Below are 21,524 nucleotides of genomic sequence, written 5' to 3'. Positions count from 1 at the left end.
TCACGAGCGCATGTATATTTAAGGTTTGACATGCTGGATATCTATTTATTCGTAGCAACCTCGTCTTTTATATTTTACCAAAAACAAAAAGGGTAATTTATTGCTATTTTGTGCCCTAAAATGAAGTGTATCTTTTACTGAAATGAAGCTACCGCTATTTTATTCTCTAAGGTCTCTGCCTTCAGAAAATATATAATGTTTGGGGTTTTTTTTTGTAATCTTCAATCCTAAAATTATTTTCTAAACGTGTGCAAAAACACAAAAAGGGCTCTGGCAGCGAAAAGGATAAAGGATAGACCCAGACATTCCTAAAAATCATCTCAGTTTTAAATACGGTTTTGGTTCAAATGTATTTTTTCTTTATCAGGACAAGCAGATTGTCATGAGCGTAGATTGGGACTCCTATATAGTTTATTTAAAAAATGTCCACACCTCTGATACACGCAGCATTGTTTCATCTGGTCACTCTGTGCTGACCGACTGCTGTTTGGCATCATTTAAAAACTTCAGTATGAAACCTACACAATAGACACAAAGAGATGACATTTATTCTGAAGTGAAACAACTGGTGGAACCATCTTCATTTTTCATAGCCAAAGCAAAGCTTGCAGTAACACTACTGCAATACTGCAGTAATACTGCCCCAAACTACATCACCGATCTGATACCCAAATATCACCCAAAATGCACTCTCCGCTCCTCACAAGACCTCCTACTCTCTATTTCCCTGGTCTCCTCCTCCCATGCCCATCTCCAGGACTTCTCCAGGGCTTCCCCCATCCTCTGGAACTCACTACTCCAATCCATCAGACTATCACCTACACTCCTCACCTTTAGGTGCACCCTGAAAACCCATCTCTTCAGGGAAGCCTACCCCGCCCTCACCTAATTACTGATCTCCTCCACTCTTCCTACTACTCCATCCCCCACAGCTATTTCCTCCTGTACCACTACCCCCTCCCTCTTAGATTGTAAGCTCCAAGGAGCAGGGCCCTTGGACCCCTCGTATATTGTATTGTATTGTTACTGTACTGTCTCGTGTACTGTCTCCCTTTATAGTGTATAGTGCTGACCAAACTGGTGACGCTATATAAATACTGCATAATAATAATACTTTATTTTCTTCTCTTGCTTTACAGCTGGCTCAGCAACTCCGGACATGAAGCTTTGCCTTGGTCTCCTTTTGAATGTTCTGGAGAGACTTCTGGAGAAAACCCGGTAAGCAACATATTCTCTTTCTTAACAGCACAGGCAGGCCAGGCAACGTTCTGACACATCACGACCAAACTTCTAGGTTTGGGGTGCGCATGCATGCTCCCCCGCTTGAGCCATGCTGTGATTGGACACAGCGCAACTTTGGTAGCTGTTTTCAGCCAATGATTTTGTCTGAAATCGGCTGTGTTTACAATTCTGTGTTTATGAAACAACTGTATAGGGAACAGAAATCTGGCTGTTTATAAACAGCCATAAACTATAGTAAAGGCAGCACATATTACACACATTATACATTGATAGGCACACAATTGACCCCTTGATCACCCTAGATGTTAACCCCTTCCCAGCCAGGGTACAGTGACAGTGTATAGTATTAGCACTGATCACTGTATTAGTGCCACTTATGATGTCAGTATCAGTTAGTGTCCCTCCCTGTCAGCATCAGCTAGCACTAGATTTTCCGCCACACTATCACATTCCCACTATAAGTTGCTGATCGCAGCCATGACCAGTATACCGTCTACAGCTGTGTAAATTCCAGTATACATACCATGGTTTGTAAACGCTATAACTTTCATACAAACCAATATACACTAAAATAAAATATATAGTGTTGCGCTCCCAAACCTCAAATCAATATATTATTATTTGAATTTGATCTCTATTTTAAAGATTTCAGTAATTAAGAATGATGTGTACGAATAAACTTATATACTAATATTCTTATACTTTGAATTAATACAAATAATTAATGTGCATGAAAAAATAAACTGCAAATAAATAACAAAAAATAAAATATAAAAATAAAAATAATAAAAAATAATAAAAAATAAAAATAAAGATAAAAATAATGTCCCAAAAAAGTGACTTTGTGCTGGAAAATCTTCAATTTACAATGATTGGTGACTGCTTGTGAATCCTCCCTCAAGTCAAGATGTGCGCTCACCTCATAAGAAGCCTGCAATTAGGCTATATAAACTTGTGGTTCACCTCCTTTGGAACCTGCTTGTTTAGAACTCCTGCTTTAGGATATCCATGGTGTGCAACATATGCTATAGGATGAATCTCCTCTCCAGCGGGTGCAATTCGTCTATTTTTTCATATATTAGGTGTGCGGATAGTGATAGCACAAATACAATCCAAGACCGCCGCTGATTGTCGGAGCTGTGTGCTCGTGGTCCGGCAAACAGACTGACTCCCTCCGAGTGACGTTACAGTCCCACCCCTATGCGTTACGCCACTGGTCACGTGGCTTCATCAGGGGGATTTGAATCAATCAAATCCCCCTGATGAAGCCACGTGACCAGTGGCGTAACGCGTAGGGGTGGGACTGTAACGTCACTCGGAGGGAGTAAGTATGTTTGCCGGACCACGAGCACACAGCTCCGACAATCAGCGGCGGTCTTGGATTGTATTTGTGCTATCACTATCCGCACACCTAATATATGAAAAAATAGACGAATTGCACCCGCTGGAGAGGAGATTCATCCTATAGCATATGTTGCACACCATGGATATCCTAAAGCAGGAGTTCTAAACAAGCAGGTTCCAAAGGAGGTAAACCACAAGTTTATATAGCCTAATTGCAGGCTTCTTATGAGGTGAGCGCACATCTTGACTTGAGGGAGGATTCACAAGCAGTCACCAATCATTGTAAATTGAAGATTTTCCAGCACAAAGTCACTTTTTTGGGACATTATTTTTATCTTTATTTTTATTTTTTATTATTTTTATTTTTATATTTTATTTTTTGTTATTTATTTGCAGTTTATTTTTTCATGCACATTAATTATTTGTATTAATTCAAAGTATAAGAATATTAGTATATAAGTTTATTCGTACACATCATTCTTAATTACTGAAATCTTTAAAATAGAGATCAAATTCAAATAATAATATATTGATTTGAGGTTTGGGAGCGCAACACTATATATTTTATTTTTGCGGTCTATCACATTGGTAGTTATGTGCTATAGGTTTGCGATCCATTAATAGAGTGTATTTATAAGGAGTTTTTGTTTACTTTCTGGCTCGCAAGACATTTCCATTAAACCAATATACACTGATTGGGATTTTTTTTAACCAAATACATGTAGCAGAATTCATTTTGGCGTAAAGTTTAAATTTTTTTTATTGTGTGTTTTATAGCAGAAAGAAAATATATTTTTTTTCAAAATGTTTGATCTTTTTTAATTTTTATAATAAAAAATAAACAACCCAGTGTTGACCAAATACCACCAAAGAAAGCTTTATTTGTGTGAAAAAAAGATGTCAGCACACCTTTCAGCAGGTCTGGGTGTTGGAAACCGCTCAAGAATGCACTCAGACCCATTACAAGAGGGCATTCTTGTGGGATTTTGATCTCACTGGCAGTGGCAGATTGAACTCTGAGGAGGCCCCTAGGCAGTTGCAACCCTGGCCACTTCTTGCAGGTTGCTGGGGGTTTCTCCTGAGCCCTCTAGTGGGATAGCATTGAACGAAGTACTCTGCACGTTGGCCGCTAAATGGAGATGACATAACTATTGTACTTTACTTTTTTTTACTAGTAATGGTGATCAGTGACTTATAACAGGACTGCGGCAGGCATTCTGACACTGAGGGGAACTGACTTGGTGTCACTGACATCCACTGTACTAATGACACTGGGCAGGAAGGAGTTAACATCTGGGGTGATCAAAGGGTTAAATGTGTGCTGTGTGTGTGCTTTCCACTGTAAGCACACTGCTTTGTATGGCTCTGCTATACAGTTTGCAGGAGCTGACAGGGAAGAGATCTGTGTTGTTTATACACAGGTCTCTCCCCCGTTGGAGATACTCGGCAATCACCTGGTGCCCGTGAGTAATCACCGGCCGGCACGCAGTGATTGACAGCCAAGACTGCGAATGGTGGCGCGGGTAGGGAGTGCGCGTGCCCCCTACCTAGTGCTTCAAAAGCACGTATATATTTGTGATTTTGTGTACCTGTGCCGCCCTGCAGCAGTATTTCAGCCAAAGGGTGGAGGGAAAGCGGTTAATGAAGGTTTTTTTTTTAAGGTAAACCTGAGATGAAGTGTCAGTTCTCCGTATTCTTTGTTCAGAAAAGTATGAAGCATCCCAGGTGGGAATCGAACCCACAATCCCTGGCTTAGGAGGCCAATGCCTTATTCATTAGGTCACCGGGGCTTTTCTTATTTGTTGTCGTTTTTTGTTTTAAAGTTATTATTTTGTGGAATATAAAATGAGTGTACAACCAATTTTTATTGAAGGTAAATCCATAGAAGGAAATGTTTCTGGGGCTTTGATGGAAATCAGAGATCTGTCCTTTGATTCCTCAGAGGTGATGTCTTTTCAGACCCCTAAACCTTCCCAGTGACACCAATGTAAGGGACATTCTTCTCACTGACAACAATGTGAGGGAAATTTTTGCCACTAACACCAACATTCTTCTCAGTGACCACCAAGGTAAGAAGAATTCTTCCCACTGACACCAATGTAAGGGACTTTCTTCCCACTGACCACCAATGTAAGGAACATTCTTCCAACTGACACTTATGTAAGGGACATTTTTGTCACTAGCACCAATGTAAGGGACATTCTTCTCAGTGACACCAATGTAAGGGACATTCTTCCCACTGACACCAATGTAAAGAGAATTCTTCCCACTGACACCAATGTAAGGGACATTCTTCCAAAGTAGATTAGATTCAACTTTATTGTCATTGTGCAAAGTACATGTACAGAGCCAATGAAATGCAGTTAGCATCCAGCCAGAAGTGCATAAATGGCCCATTTACAATAAATAACAATATAACAAAAATCGGGGTATGGAATATACAGTAATACTATAATCGGTGCAATAAGTAGTGCATTAATGGATGAAATATACAGTAATTCAAATATTGTCTAATGATTAGCTGTTTAATGCTTTAACAGCCACAGGGAAAAAACTATTTATCAGTCTATTTGTACGGGCTCTGAGACACCTGTATCGTTTGCCCAATGGAAGGAGTATAAACAGTCCATGGTTAGGGTGAGAGGCATCATTAATGATGCCCCTCGCCCTTTGTACACAGCGTTTTTTGTAAATGTCCTCAGAGGTGGAAAGCTGAACACCAATAATTCGTTGGGCGTTTTTCACCACCCTCTGAAGGGTTTTGCGGACTGAAGCAGTGCAGCTGCTGTACCACACTAAGATGCAACTTGTGAGGATGCTCTCAATAGTACAACAATAATAATTCTCCAATATCCTGTAGCACAGACTGATTTTTTAAGTTTCCTCAGAAAATATAGGCACTGTTGTGCCTTTCTGATCAGGAAGGAAGAATTCAGAGACTAGGTGAGATCCTCAGAAATGTGGATTCCAAGAAACATAAAGCTGTAACACGCTCAACAACAGCTCCATTGATGTTAATGAGAGCATGTGGCGGAACCGTTCCGCCTGGGCTTCCTCGTGCGGAGTGATGCATCTCAGCCAATGGTCCCCTTGTCCTGCAAGTCTTCCAGCGCTCTGCCAAGGCAGGTATTAGAGCTCAAAACCAATCCTTCCCTGCTATCCCAAACCAGGAGTTGGAACTTTGTGTAGGGTGAAATGAATGAATCTTTATTGAACACAGTTCAGTATATACAGCTTCACCCCCACCAGACCTCCTGGCACCGGGTTTTCCCCACCCACAACAAAATCCTATAACCCAACAATACAGTATGAACTCTATAGAAGTGAAAGACTACAAGGTCACATTTCCCTAAACAAACAGTGTAGACATAACAGCTTCTAAATGTATACAGCGTTACCAAGGGGAGAATGGGAAGACCACTTATCAAGGGGAGAACGGGAAGACCACTTAACAAGGGGAGAAAACTGAAACAGAAGGGGCAAAATATTATCACAAAGGGACAGTTCGTCACAAGGCTCTCCCATTGCGTAACACCTGCCAGATCTCGCGAACCCGCAGTTTCCGGTGCGCGGTGACGCACTTCCGGCGTGCGACGCCATCTTACTACACCTAGGAAGTCCCATTCACATGCAGTGTACCCACACATCGGTGAGGAGGGAGGACTGCCAGGAAATGTGAGTGTTGTTACTCTTATCTTTGAATAAAGGAGTCATTTAATACTACACTTAGAGGGTGTTCTATTTCTTGGCTCACTGGACTGGTGAGCCATTGTTCTTCAGAGGCATCTTGGCTGAACAAGGGAAATAGGAGGCCAATAAAGGAATCCAATGAAGGAGGAAAGCTGCTGGCCCATTTGAATTAAGGATCCAGGGTGATCCTGCAAGCCTGCTGGCCCCTAGGGGTCACTGGGAGGAGGTGAGGAGGAAATCTAGCCACCGATAGGAGAGGATTTTGGCACCAATCACCTATTGATTACCACTATATATTGCATGGATATATTTATCACATGATGGACATTGTTTTCAATTGATTTTTAGAAGGATTGGATAAACGTTTTTTGCACTTTTTTTTTTTGGCACTACAGCACTTTTTATCTTTATATAGGCTGTGATACAACCTGGTCACCATTTTCTCATTTATAAGCACGTATCTTATTATCTATTGAGACACTATATTTATTTAGAGTGTGATCACTTGAGTTTTATAGGATACCCCGGTATTTATTATTAATTATCTATTTATTATTATTCTTTGATATTTGTGGAGAGTTTTTAGATTGCATTATATGAATTGAGCACTTATTTATGTTGATATAAACATATTTATTTACATATTTATTTATTTTGAGCGCTACACTATTTATTTATTTAACGTACTGTTAAACCATTCACAGAGCCCATTGGTCTGGGGGTGGTAGGGAGAGCTGTACAGCGGTCTGATCCCACTGAACTTCCAAAGTTGTTGGGTAAGCTCGGCCGTGAACTGCGTGCCTTCGTCGGTCAGGATCTCCCGAGGAAATCTTACCCGAGTAACGATCTGCAGCAGGGTTTGAGCAACTGTTTCTGCCTGCACATCTCTCAGCGCTATGGCCTCCGGATACCGGGTGGCATAGTCGACAATGGTCAAGATATACGTCTTGCCTGTGAGACTAGGCCGTTTCAGGGGCCCCACTAGGTTCACGGCGATACGACTGAAATGTTCCCTGACTATGGGTAGGGGCCTCAGAGTGGCCCTGGGCCTGTCTCCCTGCTTCCCTACCTTCTGGCAGACCTCACAAGACCGACAGTAGTTCCGAACGTTCCCCAATACTCCTGGCAGAAGAAACTCTGGGTTAAGTGATGCAGGGTCCATCGCTTGCCCAAATGCCCAGTAAGGGGAATATCATGCGCAATCTGGAGGAGGTCACGCCGATACTTCCTCGGTACTACCATCTGCCGGTGAGGTATTTGGTCAGCGCCCATCCCTGCTCCCCCGTGGACCCTGTACAATTTGCCTTGGTTCCACTCATACCTCACATCTCTGAATCCCCCGGGATCACTTCCAGCCCTCCGTCTATAGGGGTCTAAGGTCCCATCACTTTCTTTAGCGAAATCAGCGGGAGGATCCCAGGTCAGGGCAGGGACAAGCTCAGCAGAGGGTGGGTATTCGACTCTTACCGGAACCTCAGCAGGTGGCAGCGTGCTCTCTAGCTTGGTGGCGAGTGCTGACTGGATGAGCTTCAGCAGGGGTCTCGGTGCCAAAAGTGGAGACCAGGACTCCCAGATCATTTCCAAGGAGAACCTCAGCTGGCAAGTTCTTCATTACTACAATTTCAACGTCCCCGGCCCCCCAGGCCAGATGAACCCTTACGGTAGGAATCCGGTAGACATGGCCTCCCGCTACCCGTATGGCCACAGACCGCCCGGTCTTGGCCCAGTCTGGTACCAGTTGGGGTTGGACTAGGGTGAGTGTGGTCCCAATGTCTCGTAATCCTTGGGCCCGACGGCCGTTAACATGGACAACCTGTTGGTGATGTCTGCGATTGTCTGGGGTGGCAGCCTAGAGAGGGTTAGCCTCATGAAATACCCCGATGTCCTCATCCTCAATTGTAAAATTCCTCCATGAAGAGGCGGTGTCACTGGGGTGGTCCTGTAGGGAGTAGGCAGAGGCTCGGCCACAGGGAGTGGTGGGTCGGTTGGAAGTGCCCCGAGGGGGTTGGCTGCTCTGGGGCCTTGGTGGATTCTGGGGCAATGAATGCGGATGTGCCCTGTTTGGTTGCAGCCATAACAGAGTGGGCCAGACCACTTTGGGTCAGAAGGTGTGGGTGGTCAGAGGCACTCTCGGGTAACCGGAGTGGGCACCACTGGTTGTAGATGAGGTGCAAGGGGAATGGCGGGCTCGGTTAGCCTCATGTTGTCCAGGTACTCATCTGCCCAGCGACTAGCGTCGGCTAAAGTTAGGGGGTGTTTGTCCCGGACCCAGTGTCTAACATCCCCTGGAAGTCCATTGTAAAACTGCTCCAGTAACAGCAGTTGCAACAGTTCCTCCAGCTTGGTGATCTGACACCCTCGGACCCAGCTGCGGGCAGCGTGTTGTAACTGATGTCCCCATTCAGTGAAGTTGTCCTGGGGTTTCTTCTTGAGTGTCTGGAACTTTAAGCGGTACGCCTCTGGGGTGAGAGCGTAACGGGCCAGCAAGTGTTCCTTAACAAAATCATAATCCAAGCAGTAGCTGTTGGGTACAGTCCTGAATGCGTCTGCAGCCCGACCGGTCAGCTTGCTGCTCAAAATGGGGACCCGGTCTTGGGCTGCCAAACCATGGATGGTGCACAACCGTTCAAAGTCCTGAAGAAAGCTGTCAGTGTCCCCATCTGCCTCTGAGATCGTTTTAGAAGCAGCATAGGGAATTTTCTTTGGTCTGGAGAAGGCGGGAGATAATCCCATCCCAGACCGAGCCCTCGATTGATGACCGGGAGCAACTAAGCTGCAGTTGGGTGGCATCATCCAGGGCCTTGGAAATCTGTTCGGAGGTGGGAGCGCTGCCGAACAGAGCCAAACATCACTCCACCTCTTGTCGTAAATCCGAATGGTATAGGGGTCTCCGTACGGTGCTAAGTGGGCCTGGCGTTTCAGGGGCCGATGAGCTGCTCTGTTCCTCCAACTCCTCCTATGAAGCGGAGTTCGCTTCTGGCGGAGCAGTGTTTGCTTCAAGCGTAGCGGAGTATGCATCAGGTGAAGTGGGGTGCGCATCTGCTTGGTCCAGGGCCATAATTTCGTCCAACTGTTCCTCTCTGGTCTTGGAGCCAGCGATACCTCCCTGAGCAACAAGCAGGCTTTGGAGAGCTGGCTTCCGGAGGTCCCGTATATCCATCTGGCCGAGCAGGGACGTCTCCATGAAAAAGATGGGATCCTGGTTGGTGGTTTGGACCTTCTCCACAATGAGGAAAGATCCCACCGCTGCCAACCACTTTTGGCGGAACCATTCTGCCTGGGCTTCTTCGTGCGGAACAATGCGTCTCAGCCAATGGTCCCCTTGTCCTGCAAGTCTTCCAGCGCTCTGCCAAGGCAAGTATTAGAGCTCAAAACCAATCCTTCCCTGCTATCCCAAACCACGAGTTGGAACTTCGTGTAGGGTGAAATGAATCAATCTTTATTGAACACAGTTCAGTATATACAGCTTCACCCCCACCCCCACCAGACAGCCTGTCACCCTGGGTTTTCCCCACCCACAACAAAACCCTACAACCCAACAATACAGTATGAACTCTATAGAAGTGAAAGACTACAAGTTCACATTACTCTAAACAAACAGTGTAGAATGCCTGTCTACATAACAGCTGCTAAACATATACAGCTTTACCAAGGGGAGAATGGGAAGACCACTTAACAAGGGGAGAAAACTGAAACAGAAAGGGAAAAATGTTATCACAAAGGGAAGGTTCCTCACAGAGTGTGGGTGTGATTACCAGCTCCTCTAAAATCCACAATAATCTCCTTTGTCTTCTTGGTGTTAAATTCCAAATTATTGTCCTCACACCATGTGACTAGGTGTTGGATCTCCTACCTGAACCATCTCATCATTACCTCTGATCAGGCCTACCACAGTGGTGTCCTCAGCAAACTGAACAATGCTGTTTGATGCATAGACAGGTACGCAATCATAGGTGAAAAGGGAGTATAGAAGAGGGGACAATACACATCCTTGAGGAACCCCAGTGCTGATGTTAAGACTGGAAGAGGTAAGGCGTTCAGTCGTACAGACTGTGGTCTGTTTGTAAGGAAATCCAGGATCCAATTACAAAGATGCATGCTGATGCCAAGCTTTTTCATCTTCAAGATTAGCTTTGAAGGACTAACTATATTAAAAGCTGAGCTAAAATCAACAAACAACATCCTTACATCAGTGTCGGGATTGTCCAGGTGAGTCTGAGCAGAATGAAGTACTGTAGAAATGTCGTCCTCAGTTGACCTATTCGGCCGATAAAGAAATTGGTATGGATCCAGACTAAGTGTCAGACAGGCTTTAAGATGGATAAGGACCAATCTTTCAAATCACTTTGCGATGACAGGAGCGAGTGCAACAGGATGAAAATCACCCATATGACACCAATGTAAGGAGAATTCTTCCCACTGACCACCAATATAAGGAGAATTCTTCTCAGTGACACCAATGTAAGAGGCATTCTTCCCACTGACACCAATGTAATGAGAATTCTTCCCACTGAAAACAATGTAAGGGGCATTCTTCCCACTGACACCAATGTAAGGTGCATTCTGCTCAGTGACACCAATGTAAGGGATATTCTTTCCACTGACACCAATGTAAAGAAAATTCTTCCCACAGACACCAATGTAAGGGACATTCTTCCAAATGACACCAATGTAAGGAGAATTCTTCCCACTGACCACCAATGTAAGGGGCACTCTTCTCAGTGACACCAATGTAAAAGACATTCTTCCCAGTGATACCAATGTAAGGAGCATTCTGCCCACTGACGCAGTGTGTGCGTTTATACAGAATGCATTTTGAGTGTCTCCTCTGTGGTACAATATTATATGGATCTCTATCAGGTTCCAGTAATATGAGGGTCTCCTCCAGATTCCAGTAATATGAGGGTCTCCATTAGGTTGTGTTATTATAAAGATCACCACCAGGTTCTGTTATAATTAGGGTCTCCATAATGTTCCAATATTATTAGGGTCTCTGTCAGATTCCCTTATTATGCGGACCTCTATCAGAGTAAAATATTATGAGGACACAAGTATATCTATATAGTCCTCCCGCGCTCTAGGCCTCCTAATCAATATTACAAAAAGCTGCTAACACTTTACCATATACCAAATAGAAAAAAACATATGCCCATGGCGGGACGTGGTGACGTATATCCGGCGTGGCGGCCATCTTGGTACACCTGTTTTACTGAGTTGTACACCCATACATACATGCCCTCATCCGAAAGCATGAGGTCTTGAATTGGCTGCCACGTGAGTGAGAAACTTTTATATTATTTTATGCTATCTGTCCCTACTGTGGAAAATAAAATATACTGCAATATGGGAGGATCTATCTTATGTCTTATTTGAGAGATTGATGCTGCAAATTACCTGGAGAGGAGCCATTGGTGGAATATTAAGTCTTGAGAGATTTGGGTGCGACAAGGAGCAACATTTGGAGTGATAGCTATCTTGGAGGATCTGTGAGGGGGATCCACAAAAGCGCTTTGATCCGCAAGGGTCGAAGTGATGAGGTGAGAGGCTAATCCAGATGGTGGTCGGATTGTCAGAATTCACATTCACCCAAAGATCCACATGATTTCTTGTTTATTTATGGTCACCAACAGTAGTCATTGGAAGCGCATGTTTTTTCGTTTTGTCACTATCAATATTTATTGGACTTTGTGAGCACTGTTTTATGTATCGTTATATTGGGGTGTTCCCACTACACGAGAGGCACGTGTGATTTTATATTCACGGTATTATATATATATATATATGTATATATGTAAATGTGTTTTTTACATGCTCTGAGTTATATGAATTTATTTTTGTAGATTTAATGAATCATGGGCACAAATTAATAATAATTGATATCACTTTCACATTTTATTTTTATTTAATTTGATGCAATTTTGAGATCACACATCACCTATTAATTTATTATTTATTTATGTGTGTATGTATCTTAAGGAGTAGCGCTACATTCTTTATTGTATTTATAGTGTAAATAAGCCACAAGGCTTATGCAGCGCAACTATATGATATATATGAATGACCCAACATATAATGAATCACATAAACTCCACATATTTCAACCAAAAACATGAAGTCCAATACACCTTAAACAGTGAAGGTGTTTTATAGTTCTTAAATTGTGCTGGTGTTTTAAAGGTGTATACACAAAAGGAGGAGATCTGACACTAGGCGAAATGCCCCCTCACCTCCATGGAGTGACCCTACAGGACTAAAAAGCCTTTCTCAAACAATATCGCACCAACCAGGAACCAGGACCCACTTCAGAAGGTATCTGGTACAGCGATGGATCAATTCCCCTCACTGGTGGATACCAGCACAGCAGGAACCCTCTCCAGAGCAGTAAAATTAGGATCAGCCAATTCTCATGCAGCTATAGATGTTTGAGCAAGTTGATAAAGACTGTAATCAAAAAAGAGACCCCAAAGACAAGACCTTCTAGGTTCAAAAGTCCCTTTAGACCATAACGGTCCAATATTTTTATTTTGCTGGATCCAGAGTGGAATAAGGGCAAATTGACATGTTTCATCTGTGGTGATAGCAGCTTCCTCACGAGTACATGGGAGATATGTCGGTAGATCTGGTAGTTAATCTATGCACAGGAAATTATTCCAGTCTTTCATCCTTGCTGATGGTTCAATTGAGAGGATGGATAGACAGAAGATGATGCAATGTATTATGGGTTTAACACAGTTCAGACAGAGGTTTTTAAGACACTTGCTGCACCTCCGGTGTGACTCTCTCTGAATTGGGAGTCGGTTTATGAGGGTCTCCATTAGGTTCCAATAGTATGAGGGTGTCCATCGGGTTGTGTTATTAGATGTATGTCCATCAGGTTTCAATATTAAGTGGTTCTCCATCAGAATCTAATATTTTGAGGGTCTCCATCCGGTTCCAGTATTATGTGGTTCTCCATCAGGATCTAATATTTGTAGGGTCTCCCTCAGGTTCTATTATTGTGTGGATCTCCATCAGGTCTTGTTATTATGAGGGTCTCTTCAATTCTGAGCCTGATTGGGTAGAGCCATCATGTGTTATTCTTCTACAGAATTATTCCCATGGTGCCCCTATTATTTGCTTGTAACAAGACAACATGGAACAGGCAATGCCTTTCAGGGGATGAAAATTCTCCTCCTTCTTCAGGGCTCAGATCTTATACGTAGTTTTGAGGACTCAAATGGGTGACCAGTAGGTGGGTGTGTGTGGTCAGTAAAAAAAGGAGGTTTCCTTCTGTTGGTGGTCAGTAGAAGGGATGCGATCTGTAAGGAATGTTCCTTTATGGGGTGGTAAATAGAAGGAAGAGGGTCCTCTTACGTGAGAGATCAGTAAATGGAAAAATGACCCTTTACATTGGTGGTCAGTAGAAGAAATGCTAACTTATGTTGCTGGTCAGTAGAAGGAAGAATGGTGGCTTATCTTGGTGGTCAGTAGAAGGAAGAATGGTGGCTTATCTTGGTGGTCAGTAGAAGGGATGCAGTCAGTAAGGAATGTTCCTTTATGGGTTGGTAAATAGAAGGAAGGGGGTCCCCTTACATGAGAGGTCAGTAAATGGAAGAATACCCAATTACATTGGTGGTCAGTAGAAGGGATGTGGTCAGTGCAAGGATTCAACCTATGTCTCTAGCCCCCTTGTCCTCATTCTTTTCCCCACCAGGCCTGGGAGAAATAAAGCTCAGACACCGAAGTCTGCAAGCTAAATCTCTGAAAGTTTAATGCAAGACAAGAACAGTTATACAGAACTCGAAAGGCGTTGCTTAATCTCAGAATGACCAATGAAACATTCCATTCTTATCAATATAGTTACGTGAAGAACAGAAACTGCAAATAGTTGTGGGATACCATATAAGGAAGTTCCTTTTAGAGAAATGAAACTAGTCTAAGAAAACGAGAGAAAAGTTACAAAAACAAAACTAACTGTTCACACATCTAGAAATGGAGGCATTATACAACATGGATGACCGTTAATAAGACATATTTCCTTACAGTTCCTCTCTTTTGTCACATAGTGACAACACATCAAGTTTCACAGTTATTTTTTCCAATATGAATTTGAGTTCTTTAAAAACGTGTTACAAATGTACATGCAAAATTTAGCAACAAAATAGAATATAAATGTTAGTAAAAATAACAAAATCCGCATACCTACTTTCTTAAACCATCAAGCTTGTAAATCATTGACCTGGACTCTATGATTCTCTATGACTTCATAGCAGTCTGGGATCTCAGCAGATGTGTCATGTATCCTTATACAACACTCATAGTCAGTAGTACTCACACAACTCGGTCAATGATGTACCCATTTGTTCTATTTTCATTTCATTCATGAGCACCTGTTTCCTCAATACAACATTCAAATTCAACATTCAAAAAAAAAACACCTGTAGTTATGTTTCCTATGTTTGTTTTCTGTTCTTAGTGGTATTTACTTGTACAAAGTTACCATCCTCAGGTACCTTCCCATTGACATTCAATTTAGACTTACATTATTTCCTTCATTTGATTAGTTGCCTAAATGAAAACACTATTCAGGTTTCATCATAACTCCCAACACTTCAGATTTAGGCCTTGTAGTAACATTTCTAAGGATAATTACCAATATACATTGATGACACATTTTTTGGTGCAGCATACAAAAGAATGTTCACAGTTTCAGGGTGGAGCATACTGCAAACCCAACAACTCTCGATTCCCGAGAGCTTGGCATACCTATACTTGAATATCAATAGTGACATATTTTCAATCGATGATCTTTTCTGCTTTTTTTTATTAGTTCAGTGTTATTCACAGTCTTACTGTTGTGGCCACAGATTGGTGGCCATTTTCCTTGGTGATAGTAGCAGTAGCTAGCCCAGTAAGCCACTGAAAAAGTTATCACTGAGAGATAACCCGATCAAAAGAAAATTCTTCCAGGCTGTCTTTGGATGAAACAGCATCCTGAAAATTGTAGGGTGTCTATAGGACTGTCTCCTTTCCTTGTTCCATGTGCTCCTATTGTACAGCGCTGAGCAAACCCTTTGGCGCTATATAAACTAGATGTAATGTAATGTAATGCTCCTCGTTCTTTGGTGGTTCCACAATCCAGACGTTGGAATCGGCAGTCAGAACTGCAATTCTCATCACAGCCGTCACTATGGTAGGTTTCCCGTATGGCGGATCTGTGGTCTTGTGTCTGTGAAGGTCCTTAACCACTACCCGATCTCCTGGCTTGTATAGGAGGGTTGGATTATCTGTGGAAAAAAAGAGAACAAATGAGAGACATCACTGTATACATGATTCGACACCCTAATCAATTCCTGGATATATCTAAATTACCTGGCATAACTACCAAAGGGCCTCTTCTCCAGGGGGTGGGGAATGACCTGCCCATAAAAATTTCAAAAAAGAAAATTTGGTGACTTTATTAGGTGTCATTCTCATCTCTGCCAGAAGAGCTGGCAGATAAATCTCCGATCCCTTAAATGTCCCACCTGTTACCTTCCTTAGTGTTTCTCCTTCAGGGTCCTATTTGCCTATTTTAACTGAGCAGAACTCTGTGGATGGTAGGGTATGTGGAACTTCCAGTCAATACTCATCAGTTTGGTTACATTGTGTGTAACCTTTGAGATAAATGTTGGTCCTATGTCCAAGTCTATACTTACCAGACATCCCCATCAAGGGATGACTTCCTTTGCAAAAAATATTTTCTTTATTTCATATCTCACTACCTGTCAACCCCAATGTCCTATACCATAGAACTGTGCACTGTGAAATGGGAGTCCTGTTATACCTCCCTTTTGGCATTAGATCATTTGCATCTAATGTCAACCCTTTTTGTTGCATGTCTATTCTGGGAGTGGTATCCTCATGTATTACCTGAACACAATAATGTTCCTCGGGGGGGATTATCAGTTTCACCTTTTATCCATAGCAAATAGTTTAACATACCTAAGGGACCTGAATTAGAACCTGCATATTTCACTTCCAAATTAGCAGTTGATGTCAAAATCACTTCATAAGCACTTTCCCTTTATGCTGTCATGTGCTGTGTAGTAAGGTTCTTAAAGACATGCAGTACATGATGTGCAATGTGAAGGATGGTTTTATGTACCAAGGTCACATTCACTGAGTCCACCACCGCCATGGCGCAGACAGACAGGGCTCTCAGACATGCCGGCATGCCCTGTACCGGACTTGGCACTACTTTTGAAAAATAGGATACTTGCCTCATGTGTCCTCCATGATCCTGAGCGACCACAGCCATCATGGTTTTACAATTATTACAAGCATACACATGAAAATCAACATCAGAACATCAAAACCCAGAGCAGGAGAGGAAACTAGTGAGGACCTCAAGATTTTGTAGGCATTGGTGGATACTTGATCCCACTTTATGAGGTCTGAAGCCTCAGTCTCAGTGTGCTGCCTGAGTATGTTGTCATAATGGGATCAGTCAGGTATCCATTGGCGACACTAGTTGACCATACCAAGGAAGGAGAACATTTCCTTTTTAGTTTTTGGGCAGGGCAGACCCGTAATGGCTTGGATCCTGGACTGGCTCACCATTCTGGTGCCTTGTGACAAAGTGAAACCTAAGTAATCCACCACAATTTAACAACATTGTACCTTATGCCTTGCCACCTTGTGTCCCTTTGTACCAAGAAAATTTAAAAGAGATATACTGTCCTTCCTACAAGCCTCCCTTTTGGGTGAACAAAGTAATATCATCCACGTACTTAAGCACCGTGGAGCCATGGTGGGGTGCCCAACCCTTTAAGGATTCTTGGAGGGCCATGGAATATACAGCCGGAAAATTCACATAGCCTTAGGGCAATCTGGCCCAGGTTAACTGTTTGTTGGCCAGAATAAAACAGTAGTTGTGTCTCTTCGTCAACTTGGATGGAATAAAAAAAACTTTGCTTAAGTCGATCACAGTATAACACTGTGTACCGTGTGGAATGGAGGTAATCAATGAAGGCTCATATGGGACGATGGGTGCAATTGGAATAATGAGAATGTTAATGGCCCTGAGATCTTGCACTAAACAGTAAGTACCATCAATCTCCTTGTGACAAAGGGTACTGCTTTTGATATACTGGACCAACTCCAGGTTTGAGTCTGGCCTTGTAAGGTATACAGGGAATATACCCTACATCTAGTTTACTGTTGGCCCAAACTTCAGGATTCACTTTGTCTAAATCTTTCATGCTCACAAAACAGTGAGATGACTCCATGTGCACCCCTCCCTTCTCACTCTGATTGTGGCCTTGAATTTTCCCAACAAATCTCTGCCTAGCAAATTCACAAGGCATCCTGATAAGATTTTGAAAGAATGTTTCACTATGGAACCTTTCCTGTCAGTCTGAAATACTCAAAGGGGGTGTTTCCCAGGTTTTGGCACATTTCCCAGTGACACCATCTGAGGGTTCACATTCTACTCTTGTTTTTTTTTATTTCTGCTTCTACCTCTTTCTCTAGGATTAGAACTTTGTTGTAACCCCTGAAAATATGCTTTTTTGGTAGATTTGGAGACCTCAAAACATCCAGCGGCGTCTTTCTCCATCACTTGTTTTTCAAACGTACCTGCATCCATCTCTGTGCAGTTTGAAATAGGCTGTCTTACCAACAGCAAAATTTCAAAACTGTATCCCGCCATCAAGGTTTGGATATATATAGTGCCCATTTCTGCACTAAACAAATTCATCCCAACTTCTTCCTTCCAAACTTTTCTAAATCTTTTCACATACTCTGTCGCTATCTCTTTTGTTCCTTGCTTACAAACAACAGCAATTGCTACCGATTTCCTACTCTTCCATATTCTCTCTATCTCGGCTATCCCCTGTCACACATTTATCTAATTGTCTTCCTTCATCTATACATGAGTGGCTGCTTGGGTTCCAGGATCAACTAGAACATACATTGTAGACACCTTTTGTTCAGTCAAACCCTGAGTCCATGTCATATCCCAAATTTCGTCAATTATTAATTTCATGTTCTGCTGTGAACACTGTCTCGTATGGCTCTCTTCTCCTTCTCCTCCCTTCTGTACTATCAGGACTTTTGTATAACTTGTCGGAGCAGACTGTGAGGGGTTAAGAGTGGAGATTTAAACTACTGTGCTCTGGAGAAGTAACCAGGCACATATGTCAGCCAGTGAAGACTTGCTGCTTTCAGATACTGTATCCTGTAACAATACCGTTATCACATATTCCCTAACCTAGACAATTCAGAATATATTGTTTTTCTTCTTCTTTTTTTTTTTTTTTTAGCAATATCACTTAACACTTTACGCTTAAGCATTAATGTTTGGGTAGAGATCTCTCACCTTAGATATACCTGCTTAGAGCAAAAATCAGCTTTTAGGCAAAGCAATAAATATTACAGTGTCAGTTCTTTTTCTCTGAAGCGGAGAGGCTGTAACACCGACTAAGCCTTCTCAACATTTCAGGAGTTTAACACTTAAAAGTACGGACCTTGTAATATCCCTATACTGTAACACAAATTACTACTTAACAGTTTCTTAACATACAGCAAATAAGCACTTATACTTCTACAATGGCAAAAATAAACGAGGACACCTGTGAATTCACAATTATACCTGCCTAGGCAATTTTTCCCAAGAGGTTCCAAACCCTCTAAATTCCCTTTGAGGACCCACCTCAAAGACCCTCCGTGAGATCCAACAATCTCAAACGGAAACTTGGGCTACTATTCCTGGGTCTTTAAAGGGGGGCAATCCAGGTAAAACTAAGACTGGCTCAGCTTACCTGACCATCCACACCTTTAATCCCACTTCCCGACACCAGATTGCAAGGATTCAACCTATGTCTGTAGCCCCCTTGTCCTTGTTATTTTCACCACCAGGCCTGAGAGAAATAAAGCTCAGACACCGAAGTCTGCAAGCTAAATCTCTGAAAGTTTAATGCAAGACAAGAACAGTTATACAGAACTCGGTAGGCGTTGCTTAATCTCAGGATGACCAATGAAACATTCCATTCTTATCAATATAATTATGTGAAGAACAGAAACTGCAAATAGTTGTGGGATACCATATAAGGAAGTTCCTTTTAGAGAAATGAAACTAGTTAAGGAAACGAGAGAAAAGTTACAAAAACAAAACTGTTTACACATCTAGAAATGGAGGCATTATACAACATGGATGACCGTTAATAAGACATATTTCCTTACAGTCAGTAAGGAATGTTCCTTTATGGGGTGGAAAATATAAGGAAGAGGGTCTCCTTACATGCAAAGTCAGTAAATGGAAGAATACCCAATTATATGGGTGGTCAGTAGAAGGGATGTGGTCAGTAGGGAATGTTCCTTTATGGGGTGGCAAATAGAAGGAAGAGGGTCTCCTTACATGAGAAGTCAGTAAATGGAAGAACACCCTTAACATAGGTAATAGTAGGAGAAATGCTAATTGATGTTGCTGGTCAGCAGAAGGAAGAATGGTGGCTTACCTTGGTGGTCCATCGAAGAAAGAATGCTCCCTTAGATATGTGATCAGTTGGAAGAAGAACGCCTCTTTACATGTATGATCATTAGAAGGAAGAATGCCCTTGTATGTCGGTGGTCAGTAGGAGGATGTAGAACGGCAGGGCAGCAAAATTGGCAGCAGAGTGAATGCTGACCTGGGCCCTGTCTGGTAGGATTAGTAACAAGGGACTCCCTGTGGTGGTTTCATCGGTGATTGAGCAATGGCACGCTCATCCTAACAGTGAGGGACCAATACAAGGAGCCAGTGGAGTATTTCCTCCGATCCTCAAGGTGATCCTGTCCCTTGCCAGTGAACAATACCGCTAGTGCAGGGGTGGGCAAACTTTTTGACTTGAGGGCCGCAATGGGTTCATATATTGGACCCGGGGGCCAGACTAGCTGCTGGCCGGCCCAGCCACTACCATGCCATCCATAGTAAGTATAGTAATATTCCCCCATAGTAAGCATAGTAATTAATCCCCCATATAGTAATTCATCCCGCATAGTAATTAATCCCCCATATAGTAATTCATCCCGCATAGTAATTCATCCCCCATATAGTAATTCATCCCCCATATAGTAATTCATCCCCCCTATAGTAATTCATTCCCCATATAGTAATTCATCCCCCATAGTAATTCATCCCCCATATAGTAATTCATCCCCCCTATAGTAATTCATTCCCCATATTAATTCATCCCCCATATTAATTCATCCCTGATATAGTAGTAGTAAGTAAGTAGCAAGTAGTAAGCCAAGTCCCCCCTGTGTCAATTTACTTACCTTTGCCCCGCGCGTTCTTCTCGCCGTGTTCCCGCGCCGTTCCGGTCTTCAGGGCGGACTGTGAGAGGAGCCTAGCTCCCCTCACGTTCGTCACGCTGCCCCGCCTACACACATCCTGACAGCCAATCACTGGCTATCAGGATGTGAGTGGCAGCGAGACTGACCAATCATTGCATTTGAGCGCGCTGCCCTGGCTGTTTTTTTTTTGGTATCACGTTCCGCGGGCCGGATTAAAAGGTCTGCCGGGCCGGATACGGCCCGCGGGCCGTAGTTTGCCCATTGCTGCGCTAGTGTGACCTATCCCTAACACACAAATATGTCTACACATACACACACCAGCATATACGGACAAGGAACAAACACACATACAAAACCACCCCCACACACACACCCTCTAACACACCTGTCCCTGTGACCACACAGGAAGTACATAGGTAATAATTTGGAGGGGCTGAAAATAAAATGGGGTGTGTGCAGTGTGCCACAGGCCGGTTACATAGGGGGTGTGGTGAAAAGTGGGTATGGTGATATATGAGTGTGGCAACACTATGAATGGCTTGTGGTGTCAGACCTATACCTCTACGCTTTGCTTCATTTTAGAGAAATTTAGGCCTGGCGGCACACTGAAGAGAGAGCAGGAGAAAGATAATCCCCATTGTTGGTGTCACTGAAAGTGAAATCGATCTTGAGTCCTTTGGGACAGAGGCTGTAGAACTCTGGGGCCTCCTAAACCAGAGGAAGCTGTGCACTGTACACACACAGACACAAGGAGACCGACATCAACACCTGATATCATCATCGTTAGGAAAAGTGTTTGTTACTGAAGATTCTCTCTGCAAGGCTTCTTCTGGTCTGTAATTCCGACTCCCCATTTCTGTCACTTTGTAGAGGGTGACACCATATTGTAAGGCTGCAATGCTGACTGATTGCCAGGAGTTTTCTAGACAACCCCCCATGTGACTGGTGGCCCA

The 21,524-nt window shown here is 43.0% G+C and overlaps 1 protein-coding gene across 6 annotated transcripts in view; it reads left to right on the top strand.

Moving 5' to 3' along the window:
* The window catches only part of LOC149439062 (protein DOP1B-like), a 657,792-nt gene that overhangs the window by 12,417 nt on the left and 623,851 nt on the right, over positions 1-21,524 (top strand). For all 6 annotated transcript variants that reach the window (XM_089659538.1, XM_089659534.1, XM_089659535.1 and 3 more), the window contains exon 2: positions 1,140-1,218. In XM_089659538.1, coding sequence (XP_089515664.1) covers positions 1,160-1,218 — 59 coding nt within the window. In that variant the 5' untranslated portion in view covers positions 1,140-1,159. The remainder of the gene's footprint in view (positions 1-1,139; positions 1,219-21,524) is intronic.

The sequence above is a fragment of the Staurois parvus genome, unplaced genomic scaffold, assembly GCF_062004578.1.
Source record: "Staurois parvus isolate SC_StPar_1 unplaced genomic scaffold, SC_StPar_1.0 ptg001162l, whole genome shotgun sequence".
NCBI lineage: Eukaryota > Metazoa > Chordata > Amphibia > Anura > Ranidae > Staurois > Staurois parvus.
This window is presented reverse-complemented; position numbering and strand designations above follow the sequence as displayed.